The 24,684-nt window shown below is 48.3% G+C and overlaps 2 protein-coding genes across 6 annotated transcripts in view; one reads left to right on the top strand and one right to left on the bottom strand.

The window, feature by feature from the left end:
* The window catches only part of CYTH3 (cytohesin 3), a 93,662-nt gene extending 89,476 nt beyond the window's left edge, over positions 1-4,186 (top strand). Inside the window, exons 9-13 of one of the 2 annotated variants that reach the window (XM_082360008.1) lie at positions 538-614; positions 715-786; positions 898-1,052; positions 1,187-1,282; positions 2,624-4,186. In XM_082360008.1, coding sequence (XP_082216134.1) covers positions 538-614; positions 715-786; positions 898-1,052; positions 1,187-1,259 — 377 coding nt within the window. In that variant the 3' untranslated portion in view covers positions 1,260-1,282; positions 2,624-4,186. Of the gene's footprint in view, positions 1-537; positions 615-714; positions 787-897; positions 1,053-1,186 lie in introns of both variants that reach the window. The other variant, XM_082360009.1, reaches the window with a different exon arrangement.
* A 228-nt stretch (positions 4,187-4,414) lies between these two features.
* USP42 (ubiquitin specific peptidase 42) overlaps positions 4,415-24,684 on the bottom strand; it is a 45,970-nt gene continuing 25,700 nt past the window's right edge. The window contains exons 4-19 of one of the 4 annotated variants that reach the window (XR_014235640.1): positions 24,255-24,365; positions 22,461-22,563; positions 21,545-21,612; positions 20,783-20,853; positions 19,826-19,908; positions 17,709-17,820; positions 16,772-16,912; positions 16,485-16,585; positions 15,202-15,355; positions 13,092-13,808; positions 12,880-12,974; positions 9,720-11,183; positions 7,460-8,684; positions 7,019-7,179; positions 6,332-6,375; positions 4,415-5,429 (exon numbers count right to left, since the gene is read on the bottom strand). Coding sequence is in view for 2 of the 4 variants with exons in the window: in XM_082359986.1 (XP_082216112.1) it covers positions 5,389-5,429; positions 8,383-8,684; positions 9,720-11,183; positions 12,880-12,974; positions 13,092-13,808; positions 15,202-15,355; positions 16,485-16,585; positions 16,772-16,912; positions 17,709-17,820; positions 19,826-19,908; positions 20,783-20,853; positions 21,545-21,612; positions 22,461-22,563; positions 24,255-24,365 (3,563 nt within the window). In the remaining 2 variants the exon portion in view is untranslated. Of the gene's footprint in view, positions 5,430-6,331; positions 6,376-7,018; positions 8,685-9,719; positions 11,184-12,879; positions 12,975-13,091; positions 13,809-15,201; positions 15,356-16,484; positions 16,586-16,771; positions 16,913-17,708; positions 17,821-19,825; positions 19,909-20,782; positions 20,854-21,544; positions 21,613-22,460; positions 22,564-24,254; positions 24,366-24,684 lie in introns of all 4 variants that reach the window. The other 3 variants (XR_014235639.1, XM_082359987.1, XM_082359986.1) reach the window with 3 other exon arrangements.

Here is a 24,684-nt window from a genome sequence, read left to right as displayed (position 1 = left end):
GAGAGTAGGTGCAGATGAGCTCTGTGTGTGTGTGTGTGTGTGTGTGTACACGTGTGTGTCCCAGATCTTAAGAGATTAATTCAATCTAATAATTCCCTGGGCCAAGGCGTAATCGATTTTGATGGATCCCAGGGCGGCCTGAAGTCCTCAGTAATGTGATGATGGCCCTGACGTAACGGGATTAAGTCCTGGACAGACCGGCAGCGCGCTGACTTCATCCCGTTGTCATTTCCATGTGGGGACGTTAAGACCATTCATCACGACTAACTCGCCCAGGAAGCAGATTCGGGAAGCGCTCGGGTCATCGGGGTGCCGCGCAGGCGGGCGGGGTGCATGCGGGCGGGCCAGGCAGCACCGCACGGCCAGCATTTGGCTGAGTGTCGGGCGGTATCGGGAGGGGGGGGGGGCAGAATGTGAAACATTTTCCACGAGGAAGGAAACTTAAAACCCAGCTCGGCCCCTGTGGCATTTCTGAAAAGCGCACTAACTTGTGTAGGGCCCGCGCCGCCCTGACTCACGGGGTTCCTCTGCTCTTAGGGGGGCGCGTGAAGACCTGGAAGCGGCGCTGGTTCATCCTCACCGACAACTGCCTCTATTACTTTGAATACACGACGGTAAGTGCAGGGCAAGTGCGGGGCTGCCCGTCCTCTGGGTCGCGTCGCGGGACCCTCCGCGGGTGCCGGCGGAGGCTGGCTGAGCGCTCTCCCCCCGCAGGATAAGGAGCCCCGGGGAATCATCCCGCTGGAGAACCTGAGCATCCGGGAGGTGGAAGACCCGCGGAAACCCGTAAGCTGGCTTCCCCGCCGCCCGCCCTCCCTCCCTCCCCTCCCCTCCCCTCCCCTCCCCTCCCCTTCCCTTCCCCCGGCGCCGGGTGACTGTCGTGTCTGTCTCCACCAGAACTGTTTCGAGCTTTATAACCCGAGCCACAAAGGGCAGGTCATCAAAGCCTGTAAGACGGAGGCGGACGGCCGGGTGGTGGAGGGCAACCACGTGGTGTACCGCATCTCGGCGCCCAGCCCCGAGGAGAAGGAGGAGTGGATGAAGTCCATCCGGTGCGCCGGGCCGCGGGGCGGGGGGCGGGCCCGGGGTGTGGGTGGGTCATGGGGTGGGGCAGAGGGGGCGGGGCCGCGTGGGAGAGGACCGGCCCTCCCCGCCTAACCGAGTTTCTTTCTCATTTTCCCCCCAGAGCGAGTATCAGCAGGGATCCTTTCTATGACATGTTGGCCACGAGGAAAAGGAGGATTGCCAATAAGAAATAGAGCTTTCCTGGCCTGAGCAGCAGGTAAAAGTAAACTCAAACCCCGCAGCAAAGAGTGACTGGGGGCCTCCCCGCGACGCCCTGGACCCCCGGCCCGGCTCCTCAGGGACGGCGGCCCCCGCTGGTCTCGAGGGGCCTCATGTCGTCCCTTCCCGCCGCCCTCCCGGCGCTGAGCGCATCCTTCTCGAAGTCTCTTCCAGCAGCTGCGCCTGGTGGTTCAGCCGTGAAAATCCGCGTGGCAGACGCGGGGTCACACGTGCTCCTTTGTGGCGGTGTTCGCCGTTCTGGAAGCCGCTGTTTTGTATCATAACAGGAAAGGAAAAGCTACCAGTTTTTTATTGAGGTTTTTTTTTTCTCAGATATATAGGATTATAGCTTTTATATGCCTTTTTATATTCTCAAATTATAATGAAAGATACTTTCTAACAGTAGTATTTTTAGAATGGCAGCTATAAATTTAACTTCTGGACACAAGAATATACTGTGCACTGAGAACAATTACATGTGTACACATATGCAGCCCCCGGGGGGCTGGGGGGGGGCATCCCGCTGTGGGGGGGGGGCCCAGGGGAGCTCCTGGTGGAGGGAGGCGCACGTGTCCTTGACGACCAGCACTGGGCGGGGTAGGGCGGAGGCCAGTCCTCTGGGACCGTTCAGCTCAGACTTTGTGGTCCCACAGATACTTTCTAAAGAGGCAAATTGTTAAAATACAAATTTCGGTTTGGGGCATTTATCCTGTAACTTCTGAATCCCAGGATAGACAGTGTATATGTTGGACCACATGAAACTGCTCACGTTTGACCATTTCTGATCATGCCCACAAACAGCAGTGTCCTGTGGTCCAACTGAACACGTGGTTCAGACCAGCTGTGACCACTGTCTTCACTACTTAAAACTTGTTGGCAAAACGAATGCTTAGAATCATTTGACCAGATTTCTTAACGTAATGAGTAGACATATAAGGAGATAGAGATAACCTTATTCCATGTTTTCAGAGATTTGATCTTCCGTTATGGGGAGGGAAAAGAGCAGGTGGAGGGGGATGAAGAAGTGGAGCGCTTAGGCTTTTCTGTAAATAGTTTAAAACCCCAAATATGCACTGGTGGTGGGACTGCTGAAGATCGCCGACCAGGAGGTTGTCAGGTTGCTGGTGGCTGAATGAGAGGTGCTCAGTCGTGCGCTAAGGGCAGGCTGGAGCTGGGCCCCAGCACGTCGCAGAACTGGCCCAAGGGTGCACGGGTGGGCCGGCCGAGAGGCACTGGGTGCTGGGACATTCGGGGCTGGTGACAGTTGCCTTTTTATTGGGAGCTTTATTTCCGCCGCCAGGACCCCCGCATGTAATACATAGGACCCCCTTGCCCACAGGGGCTGTTCCGGTGGAGAGTCCCTCCCCTGCAGGACCTCCTTTCCCTGCCCCAGCCGCGAAAGCACTCCCTCCGTTTGCACACTTGAGAGGTCATCACCTCTCCTGTGCAAAAGCAGAGTCGGAGAATGACAACCGCAGGCTGTACGCACTTAACGTGGAGATGTAAAGAGCAGAAGGAACCGTTCCTGGGAGCTGCCTTGATGCCGAGACTGAACGGCTGTGGGCCCTCGGCCTCGGTGCAGCTGACCTTGACGTAGCGCTCGGTCACACCAGACTGCAAAGGGGTCTGCACCCAGGACTCTCCAACATGCATCAAACTGATTTTTTTGGTTCATTCCCAAGCTTTTAGGCTTTGCTACTGTACTGATACCTCAGATTCGAACCTCTAGTTTTGAGAAAGGCAAGTCAGCATTCTTGAAACACGTGACTGGCATATATGCAACTCTGGCCCCAGTCTTCCGTGAAAAGAGACGCTGCCCAGACCACCAGACCAAACACTGCTGACGACGACCCGGCAGCGCCTTCCCCTCGGGCTGGCCCCGTACCCGGGCTGCTTGGGGCTCCGGCTCCATCAGGATTTTGTGTGGAATAACCGGTCTCTCCTTTGTCTGACCCAGGTAGGACCCTGGGGATACAGGGCTTTCTGTCTTTCGGGTTTGCCTCAGGGTGGGGCTGGGAGAAGTGAGCGTAAGGAAACACACACCTGGAAGAAATCTGTTCCTCTGGCCATCTGTGAAGGAGCCTCGCCCGATGGCTATTTGCCCGGAATAATGCAGAAGGCCATGGTGCTCAGAATCTGTGTCACTTGCCCTCGTAGTGTTACGTGAAATCGTGTAACTCCAGGTTTTGTGTGACAGCGTTAACCTGACGGGGCTGTGGGGCGCGGGCCCGGCTGCCCGGACCTCAGCGTGGTCCCCCGTTCATCCCCCTCCCTGCTCCCCCCGTCTGTGCTCAGTGCTTGAATTATCAGTCCCAGCTCTGTCTCCTCCAGAGACGGAGGGCAGGAGGCAGGGAAGGGGGTCGCCGGGCGGGAGACGGCGGCTTCCACAGCCCCACCAGCCCCCGTTAACACCTGGGGTTTAGTTGGCCCACCCTGGACCCAGACAAGCAAGTGTCTTCAGGATCACGGAACAGTTTTGAGCAGTTTAATGTGGTACCAGACTGAGTCCAAATAAGAGCTATTTATAGATGAAGCAGGATTTAATGCTGCATATAAAGCAATGCATATTTTTCAAGTTAAAATGCATATATCTACATAGATGTGCTTTGCTGAGAAGTTAGGTCTGTTGTAGACCAGAAACCACACATTGTGATTTCTTGTTTTATTTTTTTCTTAGAAAACATTTCTATTTACAGTAAATACAGTTAATATGTAAATAATGTACATATATAATATGACTTCTGGAGTGTTTGTTATTCAGTGTATATACTCCAACTTGCATGAAGAAATACCCTATATCTATTGATATTTTGTTGTAAAGTGGATGGTGAAGTTGGAGAGTTGTATGGCTGTCAAATTGCAAATACTGTGTTGGTTAAATAAAAACGCACTGTTAAAACAAGATTGCCTGTGACTGGGTTCTTTCTTTAAAGTAGGGAGACTGTCGGGTCCAGCAGCCCACACCTGACTCTCCCTCACCCATTTGGGGTCTGCACCTCTCAGTCGTCTGGGACTGAGAGCCCGTGGCTTGAGCTTTAGAGGTTTTAGGAAAGTGCAAAGAGAAAGAAGTCCATGAGAAGTGTCTGTAAGCAAATGGGGAAAACAGCAGTAAAAAATAAGACACGAAAGGTTTAATTTGCTGCCATTTATATACTATATAAATTTTACATGCTGTATATTTACAGTGGGGCAAGTGCTTTTTTAATCTTTAAAAAAACAAAGATCAAACTTTAGACATCTCTGAACAACACAAACTGTATAAACCATACAGATTATTCAGATACAAACTGTATTAAATACAGCTTTCCCCACTCCAACTCCTGATGCAGGACCAGTGAATTATAAGTGTATCACAGTTTGATAGCATATCCATATTAAAAATAAAATCACAGTATGATTTTTGTCTGTAACTAGAAACTTTAAGGGACCAAGCTGACAAGTCAGACTCCAATATCAGTCAAGACGAGAGACACTGTATAAAAAAGTGTTGTTACGTAACAAAAACATACTGTAGGCCTTACAAATAATGTTCGGATTATACATTCATAATGTAAATACTCATCATAACTGGTAAATTGATTGGAATAGTTCCACAAAGTTCAAAAACAGAACTTGTCTATAAAATACATCTTCAAATCTTGAATACAACTAAAATATGAAGCAAATTAGTTTCTAGTATCAGACATTACAGAAAACAGACTGCTCTCAAAAGTCGAGTTGAGAGCTTGTGAATCTTTAAATAAGTTTTTAAATTAAATATACACGCTGTCAGTTTGTACTTTTACTAATTCCATGGTTTCCCGGTTGGTCTTGCACCGGACGTCCAGCCTGGAGGAGCGTTACATGGAATACGAGTGATCAACCTGAGTCTGTGATTAAGCAGCATTTGAGATGTTCTAGTCCAGGGCGTTATTTTCAATGTGATTTATATACACAGTCTTATTTTACAATGGTCAGCAGTTGTAGAAAGTGTTCATTTGGAATAAGGGTAATTAAGAAAAGGTAAAAACTAAAAAAAAAAAGTCCTCCATGGTAAAATCTGTACAGTATTTACTAAAGAAGCACCACGCAGATTTGAACAAAGTTATTTTCTCTATTTATAATTTAAGCTGGGTTGGGGATGGCTTCTGTTGAACACGTTGAATCTGAAAGACAAGAGGCAGCGGGCGTTAGTTGGTCCAGAGGCAGGAAGTGGGAGCCCAGCGCCCCGTGAGCCCCCCGGGGGGGGGGGGGCTTCTCGTCTTCATTCACGCCCTCCCCTTAGCAGGCGCCCCCAGGTCTCCCCGCGGGCGGTGAAGGAGCCGGCGGTGGCGCGGAGGCCCGCGGGCAGGGCGCCCTCTGCTGGGCGCGGTCCCGCCAGCTCGGCCGCCGCGGAGCCGCCGCAACCCGGCGATTCCCTTGCTCTAGGTAGGAAGAGGCTAATTCCTTAACGCGGCTCGGGTCTTCCCATTGAGGACACGCTGTAAAGCGTGTTAAATCAACTGCAAGTTAATCTCCTGCAGACAGTTCACTTAAAGCCCCCTTGCCGACTACCAGAAGTTACACGTTTGGACGAAATTCCCTCCGGAGAGCAGCCCCGCAGGTGCGGCACGCCCGGCACACCAAGCCCACCTCCCGGGGCCACTGAGTACGAGGCCAGGAGGAAATGACGCTCCAGGTTTTGATTTGCTGTAAAAAAGCGCCCAAAACCCATTCCGATCAAACCAAGCCCGAGCCCTTTCAGTGCGCGGGGCGGGCGGCGGGCATGGGAAGGGCTCCCCTCTCTCGGCCCCTCAGGTGGGGCTGCGAGAGGACATGGCTTCTCCATCTTTCAAATGTTTATCAAATGACTTGATTCTGAAGCTTCTGACCTGCCCTCACTTTCTTACAACGGGGGAGGGAGGGAGCAGAGCGACTCTCTGACTTAAGGGGCCCAAATCCCACCCCCCCCCCAGGACTGACTCCCCACCTGCTACCCCCGAAGCCGAGGCCCAAAGCTCCCTCCTCAGGGCCCCTCAGCGGCTCTACAAACCAACAGGAAGAACATACCGAGACGAAAAGAGCTTACCGTAACTAGTGAATTTTTTGTTTTGAGGCCACGTTTTCAATCACCTACAAAGCAAAGGTTAGGAAACATTTTAATGATGGTTTTGCAAAAATTTTAGTGCCTACGCTGTGTGTGCGTTACGTGACTACACTCAGAAGCAGTCCTCAGAAGCTTAATGTCTGTTGCCTGAAATCAGTCCTACACAAGCTGTGTCTCCAAGTGCTTCACTGAAAACAAGAGTTGAGGTGACAACTGAGGGCCACGTCCCCTCGGGCATAGTCCACTCTGACCCCAGTAAACCCATCAGCGTTTCAACATTAGGTGAGAACAGATCTTAGGCCAAAGAAATCGAGAGCTTGATGGCGCCAGAGAACAGGAGTCTGGAAGAGAGGTCAGTGGTCAAGGCGCCAGGACAGACACACGCAGGCCAAGAGGTCTGGCCTCCACCAGCCGACAGCGATGCTTGGTCTGGGCCCGAGCAGGTGGCCCTTCCCGGGAGGTCAGGACGGGACGGGCGCCCAAGCCAGGAGCACACCAGTCATTGGGCGCCATCAGATTGAGGACAGGAAAGGGGCCACCCCCCTGCCTGCAGCCTCTGGAGACGCGCGTCTGGGCCACCACATGCCCACTACTGGGCTTTGCACGCCACCTACTGTCCCCCGAGCCAGCTCTGCGGGTGCGCTGGCGGCCTCCAGCTGTGGTCCTCACCAGAGACCTGCAGCCGGAAGGGGAAGATTCTGGCAAAAACGTAGAATCCCCGCGGACCTGCGCAGAATGCACACGAACGGCCCGTCTCCACTTCGCCCCAAGCGCCAAGCAGACGTCAGCAGGGACTCATCCCCACCAAGTGCCTTCCCCGAATCGCTGAACTGTTCATGGGAAACCAGTGCGGAAATGCAAATAATTCCCCTCTTAACAAACACAGAGCAAGCCCACCGGTAGCGTCCCTCTCCTGCCGCCCCGACGACTCCTCACCCACGCCGCGCGCCCCAGCATGCCCCCGCCACTCGGGAACGCGCCACCCCTTCTGCTCTCTGCTCCTCCCAAACGCCAGAGCGCTGTGCGGCCCTCTGTCCGTCCTCCACCACCCACCGTGGGACCGGGGCCACTGCACGGGACAGGGCTGCCCCCGAACAAACGACACCTCACCCGGGTCCAGGACGCAGTCGAGAACCCCGTGGCCCCTGGGCATCTAGGACAGCGGGCAGGGTCGCGGGGGTGCGCCTCAGGGGTCCAGGGCGAGGCCAGCACACCTTTCCCCGTGGGCGGGCGGACGGGCGGGCTGGGCTGGGCTCATTGCGGCTCTACAGACACCTCAATTTCCCATGATTTTCATGTGAAATGAAATATTCTTCTTTTGACTCTTCCAACCATTTAAAAACGTCAAATTCTTCCTTACCGTCAGGCCGCGCAAAGGCGGTGGCCAGTCCAGCCCTGCCCTAGGCCCCCGGCCCCCTCAAATACGCTCAGCACTCCTTCCAGGGTCGAAGGTCATCGGAACAGATGAGGAAGCAAGGGGGGGCTGCTTTCAGAGCAATCAGAGTAGAAAAGGCTGGGAAGGTACAAGGGAAGACAGAACTGTGCAAAGCAGACAAGAATCCCAGAGCCCAGAGGCCTGCAGTGACCCAGGGAACCCCGTCAGGAGCCCGAGCCCCACCAACCCAGGCCTGAAGCGTGATGTCCAGCGAGCCAGTCACCAAACTGAGTTCTAGGTTCTACTCCCAATGCCAAAGGCTTAAGGATTCTGGAGAGAAAGAATGTACCACAACAATATTTCTATCAAAAATTGCTTAAAAACAGAAGTTCTGGTCCACAATCAGACACTCAGAGCCATAAATTCCAGAGGTTCCCGGTTCCGCGTAACTCAGGTCTCCAGTAAGCACCGAGGCGGCACGGCTAACCATCGAGACCGGCCACAGCAGCCTCGGGCCAGCCGTCGGGCAGAGGACACAGGGCGGGGAGCTCAGAGGGGACTTACACCTTCTACGCCCTTTGAGGCTCCTTCCCTGTGTTAACCACCCTTTCCAAAGAAAAGAGTTTCTATATTCGCAGTTCCAAGAATGTCCTCTTACCCTGGCCACAGTCAGTCAGGCCACACCTGTCATCCCTGGTTTCCATCCAGAAATGTTTTGTTTTCTCACGGAAAGGTCCCACACCCTCCAGAGGCTGGCCGTCTGTGAGGGGGAAAGCGCTGTCCGCTCTCCGGAAATGGTCCACAGTCTCACAGCTGGCAGCCTTGGGCAAGTGTGGTTCTGAATCTCTAACCAAGTCCTCCGATTTCCTTGAGTGCCTCTTCTTCTTCTTCTTCTTCTTCTTGTGTCTGTGGAGGTCAGCATCAGAGTGCGCTACCGAAAGGTCTGAGTCCTGCTGATGCCTGCGGAAGAAAAAGCCAGAACTCAAACCACCGGAAAAGCAAACCACCCCAAGGAGAACTGGTCTTTGACTTTGATTTATACCCACTACTGTTGACACTCATTACGTGAACACAGGTAAACCCTTATCTAATGAAAAATGCGTTGTTGTCATTGTAATAATTTTTTAAGTCTGGGGTCATAAATTCACCAATTTCAACCCTTCCCCACCGATGCCCTTCAGCTTTGTTTGGGAGGGGAGCTATGGCCAAAACACCAGAGGAAGGATTTCATCAATTTTTCCTGAAACTAGTGGCTGAAGGAAAAAATATTTTTGCCAGGTGTCTCAGGCACATAGGAGGGAAGGTTGTTTGATTTCCTCTTCCTTCAAGTAACCACTATTTACCTGTGCCTTCCGGTAACCGTCTCCCAGGGTTGCGATGTTAAGAGGCACCCGTGTGTACAGCACACAACGTGCAGTAACTGTTTGTGCCCACCCCTCTCATCGTGGAGAAGTCATTTTCAAGAAAACTACTGACCAATTTAGCTTTTTAAAAATACAAAAACAAATGTCCCAATGAGATTTCAAACTGAGAAATGGAGACAGAAAACTAGACAGAGGCAAATGCAACAAATGATGTGTCTCAGCCCTTTGGGTCACAGGCACATTCAATAGGATGGCGGCCTCCCATTTCCTGCCACACGGCAGTCACTGAGGTTGAAGGAAGTATCAGCAGACGTGAAAATATAACTACATCTGTGAATAAACATATTAACAATCACTGTGAAGTCAAAGAATCCCAAGTTTTATCTTCCAAACACTGCACACTTGCTCCTAGAAGTTAAAAAGCACTAACTGAAAACGGCAAAATCATCTTAAAAGATGGTTTTCGGGCATTTCAAAATACCATGAGGTAAGATCCAGCTTAACACAGAGGTAAGTTTTAGGAATCTACAAAAACAGGGAAGTCCAAAACCCACAGAGATAAAAAATACAAATCAGAGTCACATACACAGGACACAGCCCTTCGCAGGTCACCAAGCACACACACCCTCACCTGGAATCTCGGTCTCGGTGTTTGTCTTTGGATTTCTTTTTCTTCTTTGATTTTTTGTGCTTCTTCACTTTAGGCTCCTCTAAAGGACCCTTTTGTAAGCTTCTCCAGGCTTTCTTTTCTACGTGACTGTCATCATTCCCTACACTACCGTACCTCCGTTTCCGTGACTTGACGTCCTTGTGTTCGTGAAACCGACCGGCGAGGTCACAGCTGCTGTCTTCAGCCCCCAGCGCAGCCTTTTCGTGGGCGTGCTTGTCAGCGGGGTGCGGAGGGGGCGCGTGGGCCAGGCCCACCCGGGGGCTGCTGAAGCGGTGCCGGTCCCTCTCTTTGGCCGCCGGCTCGTAGCCCTTCCGGCCTCTGTAGTGGTCCTTGTAGGGCCGGCCGCCATAGGGCCCGGCTCGGTCGTACTCTCGCTCGGCGTGGAAGGGCCTCCAGTCCCGCGGCTCGCGGGCCGGGTACGGAGCGCACCTGTCGTGGTGGTACCTGCACCGCCCCCAGCGCATCCTGTCCGGGTAGTGTTTCTCCCGGGCCCAGGCGTGCTCGCCCTCGCCGTGGTGGTAGCGGCCCCACTCCTGGTCGGGGGCCCCCCTGCTCCGGGAGCGCCGGTGGCCGGACCTGGCCAGGGACCCGGGGCAGGGGGCGTGCGGGGCCGCGGCGCAGGGCTCGGGCCACTCGGACCGGGGCTGCTCCCGCCCGTGGCGGGGCCGCTTCCGGCGACGCTGCTCCTCGGTCCTGCTCCTGCTCGCCCGCGCGCGCTCGCCGCTGGACGACCGGTCTCGCCGGCTGCGGTAATGTCCTCGGTCCACCTTTCTGAGGCTGCTGATTTTTTCCTGCACTGGACAAGCCTCCTGGACCTTCTGCCCGGCCTTACCGTCTTCACCTCTCTCACCGTTACTTTGCTCGGGGACCCCCTCTGGACGGTTTTCTGCGATCCTGTCTAATTGCGGAGAGGGCACCCCATCTGCGGACACCCCTGTGCTTTGAGGGGGACCCTCCCCATCCGTGCCTCTGTCCCGACTGCTGTGACCCAAGGGCTCAGGCTCACAGTCGCCCTCGGTACGTGACAAGGGACTCGGGCTCAGCCTCCCCGCTGCTTCTGCTGCCGCCGGGTCCTGGGGACACTCTGGTAACATCCCTTTCACGTCCTGGGACGGTTTGCTCTGATCATTTGTTAAATTCCCAGGGTCACACGGTTTAGGAAGCTGATCGTCCCCGAGGGTATCCTTGTTGGTGTTACAAAAGGTGTTGATACTCGGCAAAGCCTCCTCGGGTTTTGCCAAAATGTTTTCAGAGACTTCTTCTTTGGTAGGTTTGATGCTGGGGTCCGAGGGCGACAAAACCTTCTTGAATTTGCTGCTAAGGCTCGTGACCAGCTCCAGGTTCTCAAGGGAATCGGGAGCGGAGCTGCCAGCCTCCAGGTCAGCCTCAGGGTCCTGCGGAGGCCTCTCCTCTGTCCCAGTTGTACTGCAGCCCCACCGAAAGAAAGAAAGAAATCAGCCATTTACTTGTTTGCTTTCTGGCTTACAGGGACCAACACTTGAAATCGTTCGTTTACTAAATATTTTATGGCTTTACTACATCTGGTTTAAACCTAAAACTGGGCTTATCATTTTTGGAAACTTCAAATTTTCTCATTAAATAAAAATGTAAAAATTTGTATCAAGCCTACCCCATTTTTCAGCAATAATAATTCTGCAATTCTAGGCGCCTTCTGTTTTCAGATATACTTCTAATTCTTAATAACTAAGTCTGGACCATCAAAAAAGTCAAATAACGATGGGGCTCTTACTTTTCCTTTGGATCCCTTTTCTCTGAATTTTCCTGGCGCCTCGGAGCTAGAGTAGCTACCTCCAGACAGAGCCAAGAGCTCCCTGAATTACCTACAGATTGTGAGGAATCACTGAGGCTTTAGAAACACTTTCTGTAGTAAAAGAACTCTGCCTTGCTTTTGATGGAGTCTCGAAGTTAATGAAAGCTGCCAGAAAGCAAGAAAAACCCTAAAGCGGGCCCGCTTTGCAGCGGGAAAATATCTGGGAGAGAGAAGACACGTGTGATCTCGAGCGTGCCAGTGACGTGTTCAAGGCCGCACGTGAGGTTAGGAAACGTGCGTAGCTGGGGACTGACTGCTTATACAATCACCTGTCGTAATTCTCACGCACGTTACATTTGAAGACAAACTAAGCCGGACAAGGATAGAGAAAGGAGGACAGCCATCCTGCCAGGGACTGAGTGTTCAAGTGCCCCCTCTTCACGGTCGACCGGGAGTGCGTGCGCTTTGCTCGTTTTTCTAAGTGAGCGTTCCTAACAGTGGTTCTTGGTGAGGGCACGCCCCCCACAGGGCCCTTCTGAAACGGGGGTGCATTTTTGGGTCAGCCCCACGATGGGGGAGCCTCACCAGCACCAGTGGGCGGGGGCGAGGCAGGCGGCCCCACAGAAGAGCCCACGTCCCAGCGTTCACGTGGGTGAAAAACCCCGGCTCTATTACTGGCCGCTTCACAGACACCGCTAGGGTGTCGATCTCAGGTTGGTCAGAACTTGGCCACAAGTCGTCCACCAGGAGGACGTCACGGCGCTGACATGCGTGATGTGACCTGTGCGTGGCGCCGAGCTGCTGGCCCAGCCCGTGTCCTGCGGTGGCCCCGCCTCCCGGCTTGTTGGCATGGCGACACGCCACTGCCTTCTGACCCTTCCTTCTACTCCCGTTACATGACGCTGAGGTCAATGCACTGACTTCTTTTTTTTCTTTTTAAGTGTGGAGACAGACCATCTTAACTAGGAATTTAATTCAGAATTCTAAAGGGAGCAAAACAAAGTCTTCGCTACCGGACAGTCGAGAAGCCCTGCGCCACCCCCTTCACACCTCCTCCGGCGCCTGTCACACGGAGGGCTGAGTGGGACGGTGCCGGCGGGAGGCTCCACCGGGGGCTGAGGACGAGCCCCAGGGAGGAGGCCCTGCGGGAGGGGGGGCGTCAGCTGGACTAACAGACCCTGTACGTGTTTACTTTACTTTCTTAAAAGGAACATGAACGAGTTCGACAGATCGTTATTCAAATCACTCCAGGGTCCAAAAGGTTCACCGAGACTTCGGCGAGCGGCCGCGCCCACGGGGCCCCGCTGTGCTGCCCGGCCCGCGCCCCACGGCCTTGGGACAGAAGCCTACCTCGTCTCATCTGGGCAACCTTTCCCTCTGCTGCTGAGTTTGAAGGTCTCTAAGATTTTGTCTTCTGGGAGAGGTGGCAAAGGAGCAGGCATCAACTACAATAAAAAAACAGGTATTTCAGCTCCGGGGGCCACCTGAAACCCAGCCACGTGACCCGCCGGACACGAGGGTGGAAGCAAAGCCCGCCCCTGCCCCGCCCGGTGCAGGCTCACCTTCCCAGGGAGACCGTTTGCCTTAGAAAAGGGGTTTTCTGAGTGTAGAGCAGGCTGGACTTGGCAGGTGGCAGCATCCGAGGGCAGGCCGTTTTCTTTCGGGTCACTGTCCGTACTGGTAGCACCATTTAGAGCCACGGGCTCTCGGAGCTCGTGCGGAGAGGCCCCGACATCTTCGGCCTCCGGAGCAGGGGCGCACGCACTCTCGGGGGGACCGAGACCGTTCTCCTTGCCGAGGCCCTTCGCCTCCTCGTCGGACTCTTCGGACGACTCGGCGCCGTACGGGACCAGCACGCCGGAGCTCAGCTTGGACCTGCCGTTCATCATAGGCTCAGGGCAGGACTCCCTCAGGGTGATCTGCTTTGTTACCTTACTAGACGCGGGCATCATGGGGGCACTCGAGGTAGACTGTATTGCAGAAGAAGTGGTAATGGTAGAAGACGGGGCAGGCTTGTTAGGGCTCTCCAAAGAATTGCTGTGAAGGGTAGGCTGAGACTGACCTTGGCGCACAGGTAACTTGTTGTGAATACTGATCGTGATTTTCTGTTTCTTGGGATGTTCTGGAATAACTGAGGGCCTGTTAACTGACCAGTTCTGAACAGACGTTGAGGCGTTAACAGGGCCAGTCCTACTGACATTGGAATTCCCGTTAGGACTTGACATGGAGCTGCTCGGCGTTTCCTTCAAGGGTCCCGTCCCATTTAGATGAGGTGGGTTCTGGAAACAAGCAGACCACAGCCAGGTGAGAGCTCCAGAAACAGTCGCAGACTCAGAAACCTGAGGCCGTGGGCCTCTCCCACTTTGGTTATCTTTTTCTTTTGTGAATAACAAGTTTCACGCACCAAGAAAGCCCTCCCCCTCTCCTGTGGGCCTGCCCACCACAAACCTTTCACAGGGCACAGTTTTCTGAGAATGAATTTCTGGTGAACAGGGACCACTCTTTCTGTCAGAGAACAACACCCAGACCAAATTCTTCCTGCTCCCATTTGACAGGAAGAAGCAGGTCCCTTTGGGCAACGGAGTCACACAGGTTCTCCTCGCACGGCTTCCAGGGAGCCCACCGCAGTCCGGGCAGAAGGGAGTGCCAGCCACGGGGAACTCCCACGGGCCAAGGCAACAGGCACGTGGACAGACACGCTCACTAAGCCATCCCTGCCCCCATCATCTCCGACTCCTGCTCGAGCAGTTATTTTGCTCCAGATCCCAACTTTTGCTGCTATAACCCAGAAGTTGCAAACTGGTAGTCATGGGTGAATTCTGACTCACAGATAAATTCTGTTTGGTCTTCAAAATGTTTTCTTAAATATCTGAATTAGTTGCTATCCTAACACTGGAAGGCTTCATAGTTAAAAAAAAAAAAAAAAAAAAAAAAACCAAAAAACCTCTTGAAAAAGCAACAGCAGTGGCCCCTCCACACAGGGCATGTGCTCTCCAGCTGGCCGTGTCCTGAGGCCTCACGCAGGCAGCGCCCAGTGCAGGACCTGCTGCCTTAGCTCCCTAAGCCACTCAATCTGTGAGTCCCTATCAAACTGAAGGCTGTTACGACACTACAGCACAGGGGACAGGAGTATTCCAAGGTGTATACAGGCGATTCCAACAAGTCCAACATGTCCACAATCTCAACACCTATGTCAAGCAAAAGGCAGGCCTCCACTGAGGACTCGGGGCTTCACGCGAACCAGGCGTACCTTCCACTCCCCCCGAGAAGCCGTGAGGGAGCGTGACCAGGCCCAGCCGACGGCAGACAGAAAACGCCACATGCCTGAAACGGCTAAACGGACACGACTGAAGCGTTCTTTTTGTAAAGGCATCACTTTCCCGGAGGCCAGCATTAACCAAGAATCCCCAAATATTTAATCCATTAAGTGAATGGAAGTCCAAGGTGGGAGCTAAAATCTCTAGCGTTTAAACAGACTTACACCAGACTTTCTTCTTGATCATTGTGTTCATACTCAGAGATTTTCTGTATATTTGAAATACAATAAACAGCTTGAATAAACTTTTTGGCCAAGAAATTCAGTTGTAGATGAGGTCATGACAACTACTGCAATGTTAACTAGAGGGCTGGAAAGATGAACATAAAGATGACATTCTACCCGTGGAACGTTACCTTCATCATGTGAGAGGGAAGCTGTGGTCCGATAAACCCGGATGCTGCCTGTTTGTTGCTGACAACCCGCTGGCTGATCACCGGTCGGGGAGAGGACTGGCCAGGGCTGTGGGCGGAATGAGTAAGTTCACCTCCATTTTTCACATCGTGGGACCTGGGGACGGAGAGTGACAGTGCTCAAGGGACACTGGGACACATGGGACATCTCCCCCAAAGAGATTCATGTACACCCCACCCTCAGGTAACAGGTGACACGATGCGCAGAGCTCCACGCAGGGTCCCCGTCAGGTCCAGGCCAACGCCGGGTGCTCAGATTGGGAGATAACAGGGTCACTGGGCAAACGGTATTTTGAACTGTGGATTCTGAGGATGCCACTATCTGAAAGCTACTGTTCTTTAATTTTTTAATTTTTTGAAAGGTATTTTTCTTTTTCTTTTTTATTTCTATTTTTCTAATTATAAATACATACCATTGTAGAAAAATCTGTAATATCCTGAAAAGTTAGAAACCAACAAAAACACTGTGCCTCCCCTCACTGCTTCGAGGCGTCCACTATTCAGATTGAGTGGATTTTCCTCCAGGCTTTATTTAGCCTGTACTGGTTTCTTCAGTATCACTGTGTAAAATTTCAAACTGCTTTTCCTCCATATACGGAGCACTCTCTCATATCATTTTAAAAAGCTTTATAAAAATCACTTTTAACAGCTGCATTGTATTCCATCATATGGATTTGCTACAATTTATATGATCTTCTGCTATTGATGGAAATTTCACGATGTTCTTAATTTCCAGCTACTACAAATGAATACACTGGAGCACACATCAGATTGCTCCAAGGCCCTACATTCCCAGAAATGGAATTAGCGAGTCAGAATGTGCAGCAGCAGCAGGGGTGCTGGCGCTGGCCCAGGCCTGGCCCAGGGAGGTGGCTGGCCGCCTGTGCTCAGTGGCTGAGAGGTGACCACACCCAGGTACTCAAGAGTCCCCTTCTCCAGGCCTCCGCTCACTGCCTCCCAGGCCCCCTGGCCCACCCGGTTTGCCACCAGCAGCAGAAGCCCACCCTCTGAGACTACCGCCTTCCCTTTCTTCTGCATGTTTCTTTATTAACCTGCCGAAGAGCTGGGAGCTAAAGCAAACTCATGATCCACACTGAAAACCACCTTCCTTACTCTCCCCACCATCGAGGTGCTGTTTAAACAAACAATATCGAATTTAAATATGTTGATGAGAGGAAGAGAGATGACATAACAGAAAAGATGAAAATTTGCTTTCCTGACAATACCTGATATAAAAGAGAACATAAGCTTGTTGACTGAGTACCGATCTAATATCACTGGTAGATACGATGGAGTCATTCATTTGGTACCAGAGGCCATTGCTAGCCTGCAAAACAGCCAATAAAAGAGATATTAGATACAATTAGGTAAATAGGGAACACCAATCCACAGACGTAAGAAAAATGGGCTTTCACATTTTAACTGTAAAAGCCCCACCTTTCCTCCCCAAAATGCCAGGGCTATCTTACAGTGTATTGTAAAAATAGTTATTAGCAAAATCCACAGAGCTTACTTTTATGTAGCAGAAGTAATGGCCAGCATGGCAATTAAAACCAGTGTGTACCAGTACTGCATACAAAACATAAATGATCGGTTCTCCATTTGGCTGAGACATATACGGTCGAATATCAAGATACTCAGGATATTTCACATCCTACACAGGAATGGAAAGAGGAAAAAGGAACATCATTTCTGAAGGTGCAGGTTATCCCATGTGCACAGGCACAGGAGACCCCAGAGCACTGCACCCTATGTTCTGGCAGAAACCCAACACACTGAACCTCATTTCAAAAGACAGAATTAACCTGGAGCACACCTGAACCTAAGTGTGTTTAATGCAATCCCACTGTATTCTTTATTTCCTTTAAACAAATAAGGATCCACGTTAAGTGAATCCTCCAAATCCATCAAAGGAGACAGTAACAATCACAACTCTGGATTTGAGAGTCCAGACTGTCTTATTTTTATTTTTAACAATTCAGGAACAGATTTCTTTTGCATGTTACTGGATTTCTGACCACTTTCAATCTTCAGAAAGTGGGAAGAAAATGGGAAAATTCAGTATACTACCAGTCAGAAAACAAATGAATAAACAAAATAAGCTCTGAGGAAAGAATGGCAAGATGTGACTGGGAACCTCTTTGGATTCAAATGACACAAGCTCACTCCCTGTAGCCACTCGTCACCTGCACTGACTATGAAGCCCAAATGAAGAGAGTAATCATCAGTTTATCTTCAGAAAGTCTAGCCAGCTAAAGGATACAGAAAAAAACACATACGCTCATAAACACACATACCAAACTACTAGCTCAATTCTTTGACATTTTTTTCTACTACCAAGTGCTGGAAGAACTTAGAAAATCAGATAATAAAACTGTTCAATTTAGTTGCTGACACTTAAGCCTTGAAAGGCTCAACATAAATGGTTATTAATAATATTATCTACATACCTTAGCAATTTTTCCACCAGTAAAATTTGCAAAACGTTTCAGAGAAAGTGTAAGAACATTAGAAGATCTGTGTATAGTGAACCTCTTTGAAGCTGGAACCATCTTTTTACACCTTGGAAAAAAACAGAAACAAATGTTTAAGAAGATTAATATGGGGTTTTTTAAATCTTTCCCTTGTTATTCCTCTGAAACATTCTAAATTAAGTTTCCAAAAGAAGGCTATGAGATGAGAAACACCACCCTTTTCAACCAACAGTGAAAATATTAAAATTTAAAGTACGGGGGAAACTGCTTAATTAGCATGAAAGAAAAAGATAGGACAGTTCTGAAATGTCAGGTATGATAGGTCACTGATATTTTTTAAATTAGATTAATACAAGTTTCTCTCAATTCAAAACAAACTGAAAAACTGGCTGGTATAATACTGTGAAAACTAAGCCCAGATACAAAAGGAAGAAAGTAAAGACTAGAAATGTCCATGAAGTTTAACACAAAGGAGAAATCCCTACGGTCTTGGGAGGAAAGGGAGCCTTGTCCCCCCACAAAATGAACCCAGGCACACCTCATGTTATTACCCTTTGTAGATATTCCATTTTTCACAAATTGAAGGTCTGTGGCAACCCTGCATGGAGCAAGTCTACCAGCACCGTTTTTCCAACAGCACTTGCTTACTTCGTGTCTCTTTGTCACATTTCGGTAATTCTCGCAATATTTCAAGCTTTTTCATTATTATTATATTTGTTATGGTGACCTGTGATCAGTGATCTTTGATGTTACTATTCTAGTTATTTTGGTATTTTTTAACAGTAAGTATTTTTAAATGAAGGTCTGCACATTGTTTTTTAGACATAATGTTATTGCACACAGACTACAGTATAGCGTAGACATAACTTTTCTGTGCACTGGGAAACGAAAAAATTCATGTGATTCACTTTATTGTAAGATTTGCTTTATTGTGGTGGTCTGGAACCAAACCCGCGCTATCCCTGAGGTCTACCCATATTCAATAACAACGCTTACCTGTATTACCTGACTTAAAATGAAAATCTACTTAAAACATATGAAACAGGGCTTTCTTAAAATAGGCTCTCTTGGGACTTCCCTGGTGGTCCAGTGGTAAAGAATCCACCTTACAACGCAGAGGACGCAGGTTCGATCCCTGGCCAGGGAACTAAGATCCCACATGCCGCGGGGCAACTAAGCCCGTGCGCCACAACTACTGAGCTTGCATGCCTCAACTAGAAAGCCCGTGTGCCGCAAACTACAGAGTCCATACACTCTGGAACTTGCACGCCACAATTACGGAGCCCAAGTGCCCTGGAGCCTGTGTGCCATAGCTAGAGAAAACCCACACGCCACAACTAGAGAGAAGCCTATGCGCCGCAACGAAAGATCCTGCATGCCGCAACTGAGACCCAACAAAACCAAAAATAAATTAAATAAATAAATAATGAATAAATCTGGAAAGAAAGAAAGGAAGGAAGGAAGGAAAGAAAGGAAGGAAGGAAGAAAGGAAGAAAGGAAGGAAGGAAGGTAGGAAGAAAGGAAGGAAGGAAGGTAGGAAGGAAGAAAGGAAGAAAGGAAGAAAGGAAGAAATACACTGCCCCCTTTAAAAAATAAATAGGCTCTCTCGACTCGATGGGGAAACATTAAAGAATAACTTAAATTCGAGGTTTCTAGCAGATACTGCCCCAAATCCTGGGAAAGAGCCAGCAGTTAAGAGAGATCCTGAACTGCTCTGGGAGAAAGTGACCCCCCATCCACCCCAACCCTCTCACACAGGAGAGTCCATGTAAATGCTGCTCGACACACACACCACACGCCACACGCCACCGCAGCCAAGCTTCACACGCGGCAGCACTAGCCTGTGGTGAGTGAGGACCTTACCTCTGCATGCCCACCCACCTCCCCAGGAGCGAGGCTCCGTCTCCCATTCCTCAGTGCACTTCTCTGACGACTGTAAACACAGACACAGTGTGCCCTGGCCCTTGGGGAAGAGAGACCCCGGGTCTTCCCGGCCGGTAACGGGAATCTAGCCCTGGGCTACGCAGACACACCGAACCTTCCAAACCAAGCCTCCCCGCCCCCCATGCGGCCTCCAGCATCACCCGTCATACTTGCTGCACTTGTACGAGTTTTCTCCATCAAGCTGCTCCGGCTTCACAAACTGCTCCAACGCCTTGTTGACGCTCTGAGCAGCCTGGGGACAGAGCAGCACCAACACCACATTACCACTCCCTGCCGCTTGTTAGGAAAAAGAAAAAAGACGACTCGAAAGTATAAAAGCACATGTGAATTTTTATGTAAAAAGAAAATCTTCTTTCATTATGACGTTCAGTTTTATATTAATACATGTACACACCAAGCTAATTCCCCTCCCATTAAAAAAAAGAGCAGATTAAAGTCAACAAAAATATGTGAAGAGGCTGCTTGCTGCAGCATTATTTAAAATAGTATAAAACTGGAAACAAATGAAGTATCTACCAGCAAGGAATCAGGCATGTAAATCGGCTGAAGCACAACACACAGAAAGCCCAAGCAAAATGCAATGAAGATAGGAAGTGGCCAAACAGACTGAAGGTATAAACCCATTTTTATAGACAGTAAACAAATACTCTGGAAGCAGTTTATATCAAACCGTTAACAAGAGTACATTCTGAGGGACAGGAGCTCACACGTCTCTGCAATGTTTCTCATTTTTATCATTAGTATTACACTTGTAATCAGAAAAACAAAAGCTTAAGACAACCAAAAATAGGAGTTTAGAAAATGCAAGAAGCAAAACAGGATCTAAAGAATAACAACCACCTAAATTTGGCTAATAGAGGCATCAGAATCTGGTTTTATTAAGATTAAGTGAAAAGTCAAAGGGTAATAAAATTATTAAACGTTTTAAGCTTTTTATGATGCCTAATACAAAGCTTAAATAATCTCCTCTAAATAAAGTCCTAGCATATTAAATTTTTCAATTTATATTCTCTAACATGTGTAGTCTAAATTATAAGTGAACTATAAATACATAAAGTATGACTGACTTTTTTTAACTTAACCACCACAACAACTATCAAACTTACCTTTATCTCCAATGTTATATCGAGATATGGATCAAAAGTATCTGACACGCCTTTGCAATTTAAACATTTGACTGAAATAAAAAGAAAATGCAAAGGATAAGCCAAGTATAATCAGTATTATACCAACTACTGAAATGACAGAACATATAAATACTATCACAAAATAAAAAACACACGGTACTTTTTTCTTCTATCACATCGGGCAAACAATTTTACTACTACACAGTGAGAGGCACTAATGTGATGCACGTTCACCGCTGGCTGGAGTGTAAACTGGCATAACCTCTTGGCAGAGTGACACAGCGGAGTCAAAGTTTAAAATAAACACACCCTTTGATAAGGAGATTCTAACAAATTATCCTGTGTATATACACTTTACATGGACATAAAGGCATGTGTATACAAGGATGTTCAATGAAGCACTGATGGTAACAAAAACAACAAAAATTAGAAACAATCTAAAAATTCCCTGATAGGGAACTAAAATAAATGGAATACTACTGCAACTGTGAAAGACTCCGTTAGACCTATATGTGCTGAAATGTAAAAAGGTTTCCAATGTGAAAAGCAGCTAGTCTGCTCATGCACAGGAAACTACTGGAAGGATAACCACAAACTGGGACAGGGGCTGCCTTTGAGGATGGGGGATGGGAGTCTGGGCTGGAAGGGAGATACACTGTCCATTAGTAACCCTTTCCTATCCTTTGCATTTGTTAAACCACATACTGTGTCACACTTATCAACCTTTAAACAGAAGTTTACCTCTAGATCTTAGGTATCCGCCAAATATCTGACAAACGAGTGTGGTAGCCTGGGTGTGTCTGTCTAATCTGAAAAAGTCAAACAGTAAAATGAGAGAAGAGTTCTACAAAAATGACAGAGGCTATAACCAGATTTTAAAAGCAGGTACATCTATAAAAGAACAAGAATTCAAACAGCAGAGCTGCACAGTATGTGTGACAGCCAGAGAATCGCCATGCCTCATGAGAACACAGTGAGGGTTTGGGGTGAGGCAGGAATCTGGCCCTGAAGCAGGACTGTGACACCGCGTGAGGACTCGCCGGCGAGGGCAGGGGACACAGAGCGTTCTCCCCTGTTCTGCAGCCTACTGTCATCCAGACAGGGACAGCCTGGCCAAGGCAGTGCTGGTGGCAGTGGGAAGGCAATGGGAGACTTGCTGGGTGTGTTGAGGCAATAGCAAGTGGGTTAGGACTTGTTATCTAATTGTTTCTCCAATCTTCCTCTTGAGCCCACATTTAGATTTTAAAGAAGAAACTGCAGAAACTGGTAACTGACCAGAGTGAGAAAGACGCAGGGAACAAATACAGATTTCAAAGTCTAGAGATCAACTCAGAAAACGCTGGCACAAGAAAGGAGAAGTGGTTAGTTTTGAGCTGCAGAGGGGTGATGATACTCAGAAACTAAATAACGTCAAGACCAACATTCATGTCCTGACGTCTGCAATTAAATCCAAATCATTATAGTAAGCACACCTTTTAAAATTTCAACCATTTGAAAATAATGCCAATCACTTGAGGAAGAGGCAGCGCAAAGTCAAAAGCTGAGGCCGAAAGAGAGCTCTGCACACCCGTCGTAAAAGGCTAGACTGAGTTCTGGTGAGCCAGCGAGGTGGGCAGGGGGTGGGAATGCGGGTTGACCGATGCTGTGTTGTACTCACTTGTTGCTGCCATTCAAGCATGCTTTTTGCATAGCATCAACAGTGTACTGCAGGAATTCATGGGCATCTTCTTGGCTTCCAAAGCGGAAGTGCCTAGCTATGCCTATAAAGTTCGAGTAAAGACAAAGCTTTATCATCACATGACATGCCGGGCTGTACTCCCCCCAGAGTTACATCTTATGTCAATACGTTGGTTAGAAAATACCCGATAATTCTTTTATGAGGAAACAGCATTAATAAGCTCCCCTGAGAACAGCTAGGACAGGCCCTTTAGACCATTAAAAGTCCACATGGGCTAGAGTTTCCGAGAGCCCAGAGACTCTATGTCTTCAGCAATAAAATGATACCTGAATAAATTCAACTTTGGCTGTACTGTTTCAAAAATTTGTCCCAAATGTTATGTCAGTGCACACATCTTAAATCTGGCCCTAGATCTTCCTGAGAGAATCCATGTAAAACATAAACACGTGAACCTATCTAAATTCTATCCCAATAACCTAGAGAACATACTATATTCTCCACTGAGTATCATCTTGGTCCTATTTCTAATTGACTAAACAGCCGCAAGACAAAATTACATAATAATGAAAAACAACACAAAAGTATAAACAATATACATAGAATTTTAATGTGTATGAATATATATAAATATATATTAACTTGAATCATATGAAATTGCCAATATTCTACCAGTTCTGACCTACAAAAATGACAATTTCATTATTCAACCATATATGTTTGGAGTTGGCGGGGTGGTGTATGTTCATGGATGTATGTATATACACACAATGACACTCTCTTAAAGACTAAGTTTAAAAATATTAGACATGCCTGCCGTATGTGTATGTGTGTGTGTGTGTGTGTGTGTGTGTGTGTGTGTGTGTGTGTGTGTGTGTGTGAGATCTATACATGTAATTAAACAAACAAAATCACCCCTGGCTAAAATTCTGCCAGGATCCTACAATGTTTAAAAAATTTTTGCATTGTCTACTCTGGCCTGTTAATAGTACCAAGGGCCAATATAACATCTCTTTATCTTCAGCAGCTTTTTAGGCAAAAAGATTATAAATTGTCACTGTGTAATTATCCACCCCTATAATTACCCAGCTAGATACCAGATTAAGAGTTAGGTTTTTGTTTTATTTGCAAGCATTTTTTATTCCAACTCAGTTAATTAAGATGATGTAAAAGCTTATTACAAAAAACATACAGAAAGTGCATAAAAATATTTCATGCGACCTATCAGAATCATTACAATTCAAGAGGAAATTTTAAAGTCATTTAAAAATTGTATAGAAAAAGTGAAATTTATCCACAAATTTGCTAAGTTATGAGTATAAAATTTTCTTTAAAAGTATAATTAACTTTATTTTGGTAATTCCCATCACTATGTATAGTGTAATACTCATTCACTGAATTAAAACTAATTGAAAACTAAAGAAACCTGCAGGACAATATTAGAGTTAGTATTAGCATAGAAATCCAAATATCTGAGAAAAACACTGTAAAACTTATCAATGATTTTATTAATAAATTGAGTTTTTAAAAATTTTTAATGTGTTTATATATTAAACTGAATACCACCTTCTTTACTATATTGTCATCTTTCACTTTAGGTTTCAAAATGTGTTTATATAGTAAACAGTTTACTAAAAACCTGTTATTCATTAAAGACATATACATATACAATAAGCTGTTTGTTGTAATACACAAGGAGCTCATCATTTACCAGTTAGACCATTAAGACCAATTAGCTAACAAATACTAATATAAACTACTATAGAAGATACTTACGCCGCATCTCATTAATGACAAACATCGGTTTAATAACATCCCCAGGATTACTGAGTGCCTGGGTAATATGTGCTTGCATTGTACACATCATACAAAATCCTTCTGCATGACCTGAAAGATAACAGATGATAATCCTCCAAATTAGCAAAATATGACTCTATATATACATCAAGGGGTATTATAAATAACGGGCACACTCCTGAAATAAGAGTAACAGTTACAGGACTTCCCTGGTGGCGCAGTGGTTAAGACTCCACACTCCCAATGCAGGGGGCCTGGGTTTGATCCCTGGTCAGGGAACTAGATCCCACCTGCATGCTGCAACTAAGAGTTCGCATGCCACAACTAAGGAGCCCGCAGGCCGCAACTAAGGAGCCCTCGATCTTCAACTAAAGAGCCTTCAAGCTGCAACTAAGGAGCTGGCAAGCCG

Source organism: Balaenoptera borealis, assembly GCF_965194805.1.
Source record: "Balaenoptera borealis genome assembly, chromosome: 16".
Classification (NCBI taxonomy): domain Eukaryota; kingdom Metazoa; phylum Chordata; class Mammalia; order Artiodactyla; family Balaenopteridae; genus Balaenoptera; species Balaenoptera borealis.
This window is presented reverse-complemented; position numbering and strand designations above follow the sequence as displayed.